Source organism: Myotis davidii, unplaced genomic scaffold, assembly GCF_000327345.1.
Source record: "Myotis davidii unplaced genomic scaffold, ASM32734v1 scaffold378, whole genome shotgun sequence".
NCBI lineage: Eukaryota > Metazoa > Chordata > Mammalia > Chiroptera > Vespertilionidae > Myotis > Myotis davidii.
The window spans coordinates 542405-548587 of NW_006290631.1; the positions used below are offsets into that span (position 1 = coordinate 542405).

General features: G+C 40.6%; 1 protein-coding gene across 3 annotated transcripts in view; it reads right to left on the bottom strand.

Moving 5' to 3' along the window:
* The window catches only part of SMAD4 (SMAD family member 4), a 33869-nt gene that overhangs the window by 20285 nt on the left and 7401 nt on the right, over positions 1 to 6183 (bottom strand). For 2 of the 3 annotated variants that reach the window (XM_006763618.2, XM_006763619.1), the window contains exons 5-7: positions 3307 to 3426; positions 3096 to 3212; positions 1187 to 1237 (exon numbers count right to left, since the gene is read on the bottom strand). In XM_006763618.2, the coding sequence (XP_006763681.1) occupies positions 1187 to 1237; positions 3096 to 3212; positions 3307 to 3426 (288 nt within the window). The remainder of the gene's footprint in view (positions 1 to 1186; positions 1238 to 3095; positions 3213 to 3306; positions 3427 to 6183) is intronic. The other variant, XM_015563815.1, reaches the window with a different exon arrangement.

A 6183-nucleotide genomic window follows, 5' to 3' on the forward strand; every position in this document is an offset into this window, starting at 1 on the left:
ATTAATTACCCGCCTGGCAGTTAAGAGGTTTTATTCCCTCCCTAACTTCAGGGGAAAATCCCTATCTGGGGAAACAACCTTTCTCAGAGAGGTGACCTTGGTAAAAACACATAGTGCCAAGAAGGTGACCAAACATATTAAGAACAGTATGCCATATATGCCAGGTCCCTTGAAACAGCAAGGATGGACCGGCTCCTGGCGATGAGGGAGGGATCTCCCATATTATTCTGGTATTTGTTGTATGTTTGAAATTCTTTATAATAAAACATTTTTAAAATTAGGGTGAAAATTAAGGGAATGTGTTAAAATGATATACTCTGCATCTTTTTATGATAAGAAAAACAGTTATGAAGGGATAGAGGAAAGAAAAATCAAAATCCTATGTTTATGTTAAGAAGCCTTCAGCATTTTATTTCTAAACTTTTGTTTTATTGCTTCTATAATTTAAGAAGTTATAGTCAAACTATGAACTGAGAAAATCTACTTAGCTATGCTCTCTTTTGAGCATAATTTAATCCGTTTCTACATTTCAATTAGCCAGAGATTCCTGAATCTTCTAAGACAGATACAGTGATTTATTTTTCTTTGCAACATCTACTTCAGGTACTTCCCTAGCTTTTTAAAAATTTTTTATTATTATTTTTAATCAGAGAGGAAGGGAGAGGGAGATAGAAACATCAATGATGAGAAAATTATTGATAGGTTTCCTCCTGCATGCCCGCCCTGGGGATTGAGTCCGCAACCTGGGCATGTGCCCTTGACCGAAATCAAACCTGGGACCTTTCAGTCCACAGGCTGATGCTCTATCCACTGAGCAAAACCAGCCAGGGCTTCCGTAGCTTTTTAAGTGACAATTTTACATTGTGTTCTATTTGAAACCCAGTCTCTTCTGCTGCATATTTATGTATTCAATGCTAAAACCAGCATTTTGGTATTTTACATTTTAGCTAAAGACAGCTCTTATCTTTTTTTTCAGAGACAGTTAAAAATATATATGTATAGACAATTTGTGTGTGACTATAATGGTTACTCGTAAACTATTAACTAATGCTATGAGAACTGTATTTATCTAAACCTTAAATAACTCTGTTATTACATTAAAACCCGCATATGTGTATTTGTGTGTGTTTTCCTATTACCATAAAGAAAACCTAACTATAGGGAATCAATTTTAAAATACACTTACCAGGATGATTGGAAATGGGAGGCTGGAATGCAAGCTCATTGTGAACTGGCCCTAAAGAAAAGATAATAGAAATCCCAATTTTATTTATTAAAAGTTCACTAATATTAAAATTTTTGATACACCTTATTTAAATATAACTATCATACCTTAGGAGCTGTTTGGATCAAGTTTCTGCAATGTCTAAGAACTTAAAAGCTTAATTTAGATTACTTCATAATTATAATAAACAAATACTCTTGAATTACTTTTATAGATACTTAATAGCTAACATTTAGTACTATATGCACTAGTGCTGTTAAGCAATTTACAATAGTTGTACATGCAAAACTTAATGTAAATTATAAATTATTCATGTAACATGTAATGCAATATAATTTATAATGTAATATGTAATAATAACTCAAATTGTTAGGTGCATTCTAAAAACAAGTGTTCATGACTTATTAAATTAAGGCTATTTCCATAATGGAACAGTAGCTAACATAATTGAGAGATTATTATGTGTTAAGACATTGTGCTAAACATCTCACATGAATTATTACATTTATTTCTTATAACATTGGGTTAGATACTACTAATTACTACTGTTACCCTTAAGGCAGGGGTCCTCAAACTTTTTAAACAGGGGGCCAGTTCACTGTCCCTCAGACCATTGGAGGGCTGGACTACAGTTTAAAAAAAAAACCTATGGCCAAAACCGGTTTGGCTCAGTGGATAGAGCGTTGGCCTGTGGACTGAAAGGTCCCAGGTTCGATTCCGGTCAAGGGCATGTACCTGGGTTGCGGCCACATCCCCAGTAGGAGATGTGCAGGAGGCAGCTGATCGATGTTTCTGACTCTCATCTCTCTCCCTCCCTCTCTGTGAAAAAATCAATAAAATATATTTAAAAAAAAAAAAAACCTATGAACAAATTCCTATGCACACTGCACATACCTTCTTTTGAAGTAAAACAACAAAACGGGAACAAATACAATATTTGTATTTGCATGTGGCCCACAGGCCGTAGTTTGAGGACCCCTGCCTTAAGGCTTAGAGAGATTAAATAACTTGCCAATGGTCACACAGCCAGTTAAGGGTCCAAATTCAGCACCCTTAACTACTATGCTGTCTCAGCAGCCATTAAAAATTATATTCTTTAAGATATCAAAAAAATAATAACATAACTGAAAAAAACAAAACAGGATATAACAATATACACAATATGATCTCCTCCTCCCCCCAAATTTATATATACCCATTTATGTGACTGGAAGGAAAACATGACAAAGTATTAAAAGTGGTATCTCTCTGGGTAGCAGGATTCTTATTTATACATTTCTATGTTTTTTTTAAGTTTTCTTTGGGACTATTAACCTTATATTAGAGGGAAAAAGATTTAATCTATATGAAAGATTTATACTATTGATTTTACTAAGCCAAAAGAACAAACAAAGTTCCTATTCTGCCTGAAACTTCAAGCTATGGTTAATCAGTAGGGTATCCCTCCCAATCATGCCTACAGATGCAATGATGGGTTCCACATCAGAGTGTCTGGTATGCTAAATACTACAATGAGGGAAACCTTGAGATCTTGACACTCAAAGGGTTTCAATCAACATGGGGTGGATATACAGATACACATGAGATCTAAGAACATGCACAAAGCAAACAAACAAATGAATGGAAATCAATGTGGTGTTAATGAAACATTAGCAACGGAAAAATATATGTATTTAGTAAACATTACTCTTCCAAAACAAAGGTATAATAACACAGTAATAAAAAATGTTTACCAAAAATACTGAAAAACTCTAATCATTTAATAAAAGTAAATTGTAAAATGAACAAAAGATGTAAAAACATTTTTTAAATGGAAAAAAAACGAAGTCCTCAAAAAGAAAAGGCCCTTACAACAAAAACAAGAGCTTACAGTAATGTCCGGGATGGGGCGGCATAGGCGGGTGGTGCTGAAGATGGCCGTTTTGGTGGTGAGGCAAATTAGGTGTGTATGGTGCAGTCCTACTTCCAGTCCAGGTGGTAGTGCTGTCTAAAAATTAAGGCCCACATGGATTAATTTGTTTTTATAAAGTCTGCCTACTTCTTCTCAACTACTTAAAATATTTTAAAAAGCATGTACATACTATGATGGTAAGTAGCTGGCTGACCAGTAAATCCATTCTGCTGCTGTCCTGGCTGAGGCCCTGAAGCTATCTGCAACAATCCTTCACTATGGCTGCCTGCCAGTATACTGGCAGGCTGACCTAGAGGAACAAGAAGACATTAAGATGGCACATTTATAGATGCAATCCTATGGTTTTACATAGTAACTGAAGGACCAAATTACATGATAGTCACAACTATAAAAATGAGCAAAAAATGAACTCATTCATGACCTATCAAATAAAAAATCCTAAAGTCCTCTATAAAGGCAAATCTTAACTTGAAGAAGTTCAAAATCATTCTATCTTAAGTAATGGCTAGCTAATTTTAGTGGCCTATTTCTTCACAATATTCCTCAAATGCCAGAAAAATCCCACTATATGTCTAGGCTACCACACTAACTTCTTCAGAAGCATATCAGCTCACCGCAGCCACTCCACTAAGCTCTGAACCTTTTTGATTAGCAAAAGTCCAGGCTTAAGTACATGTTGAAGACTGGAAAGTTCATTATTATCAGCTCTGGTACTGGTAATAATAGAATGCTAGAGTTTGATAAAAGAAAAGCAGATCAGGCAAATATTTTAAATGAAATGTGATGGATAAGGTGAGAAAATTTAAAAAAAAATTTTCAAGCTCCACTGTTTGTTACAGTATGATTGCTAGTCTTAAAAAAAAACTATCAGACTATCAATCTTCTTTGAAATTTTTTCATGTACTTTTAAAAATCAAGAATCATCTCTTCCCAAGAACATTAGCACACTCCTGAAATTACAGGAAACTAGTTGCCTTCTCTGTATGTAACAAAGAAGACTAAGCTTCCTCTGGCTTCTATCCAATTAAAAGCCATTCTATGATGGCTTACTGGCCTACATTTTTAAGGCCTTTTTTTTTTTTTTTTTAGTGGGAAAAAACTTGATTTCTTCAAGCAAGCATTAAGTCAACTGTTTGTCTCATTTGTAAAGCACTGAAATTTTGTAATTATTACTTGTCTAATCTTCACAGGACTCAGCCCACTTAAAATGAAGTCACTTTAGCAGGCATCAACAAGGCCTACGATTTCAACCTCCAGATACTATCAACAGGTTAGTATCTGTGCTCTAGCACTAATCTATGCTGTAATGTACATTCTTTATTTCTCCATCACTGCCCGTTCTCTTTGTCAACTATGTTCCCAAACTGGTAAATAAAGAGTAGATAGCCTGGCCGGTGTGGTTCAGTGGTTGAATGTCAGCCCTGAAGGGCTGAGGGCTATTTTCAGACGGGCCAAGCCTGCAACTGAAGCTCCCAGTCTCTCCTTTTTTTCTTAATTCTGGGATTTATTTACTTTCTGTAATTGAAACTTTGTTGTGGCTCCAGGTGCGGCAGGCGGGTCATGATTTGATTCTCAGTCAGGACATATGCCTAGGTTGCGGGCTCAATTCCAGTGTGGGGCATACAGAAGGCAACCAATCAATGGTTCTCTCTCATTACTGATGTTTCTACCTCTCCCTCTCCCTTCCTCTCTGAAATCAGTAAAAACAAAAAAATATCTATCTATCTATCTATCTATCTATCTATCTATATATAAAAGGCTAAGTAACCAGCCGAATGGCCAGCCGGCCGACCAGCTGAACAGCCAGTAGGTATGACACGCACTGACCACCAGGGGGCAGACACTCAACACAGGAGCTGCCAAGCGACAGCAACATTATAGCATGCCCTCTCACACTCCGGGACCCCTCAGGGGATGTTGGACTGCTGATTTCAGCCCGATCCCTGCAGGCCAGGCTGAGGGACCCTGCTCACTCCGCTAATGCCCTTCAAGCCCTGGCACCGCCTGAGGTGCTGCTAGCCAGGGAGGGACCACGGGAGGTTGGCTCCAGGGTGTGTCCAGCCCATCTTGCCCAGTCCTGCCCCACCGGCCACCTTCTAATTAATTTCTTTCGAATGTGCACGAATCCATGCACCAGGCCTCTAGTGTGTGTGTGTGTGTCTGTGTGTGTGTGTGTGTGTGTGTGTGTCTGTCTGTCTGTCTGTTTGTGTATTAGAGGCCCGGTGCACAAAATTTGTGCACTGGGGTGGGGGTGGGGGGGGAGGTCCCTCAACCCGGCCTGTGCCCTCTCACAGTCTGGGACCCCTCGGGGGATGACCATCTGCTGGCTGAGGCCTGCTCCCCAGGGGATTGGACCTAAGCTGGCAATCAGACATCCCTCTGGCAGCCCGGCAGCCATTGGGGGATGTCTACTTGCCAGCGGGGAGCAGACTTAAGCTGCAGTCGGACATCCTTAGCACTGCTAAGGAGGCAGGAGAGGCTCCCACCACCACCGCTGTAGTGGCAGCCATCAGCCTGACTTGTGGCTGAGCAGCGCTCCTCCATGTGGGAGCTCACTGACCACCAGGGGGCAGCTCCTGCATTGAGCGTCTGCCCCTGGTGGTCAGTGTGTGTCATAGAAACCAGTCATTCCCAGTCTTTCTGCTGTTAGGGTCAGTTTGCATATTACCCTTTTACTATATAGGATAGAGGCCTGGTGCACGGGTGGGGGCCGGCTGGTTTACCCTCAATGGTGTCTCAGATCAGGGTGGGGGTCCCCACTGGGGTGCCTGGCCAGCCTGAATGAGGGGCTGATGGCTGTTTTCAGGCTGCCTGCATCCCGTTTAGGGTAGGGGTCTCCACTGGGGTGCCTGGCCAGCCTGAATGAGGGGCTAATGGCTGTTTTCACGCTGCCCGCACCCCCTCAGTGTGAGGGTCCCCACTGGGGTGCCTGGCCAGCCTGGATAAGGGGCTGATGGCCCTTTTCAGGCTGCCCGCATTCCCTTCAGGGCGGGGGTCCCCACTGGGGTGCCTGGCCAGCCTGGATGAAGGGCTGAGGGCTATTTTC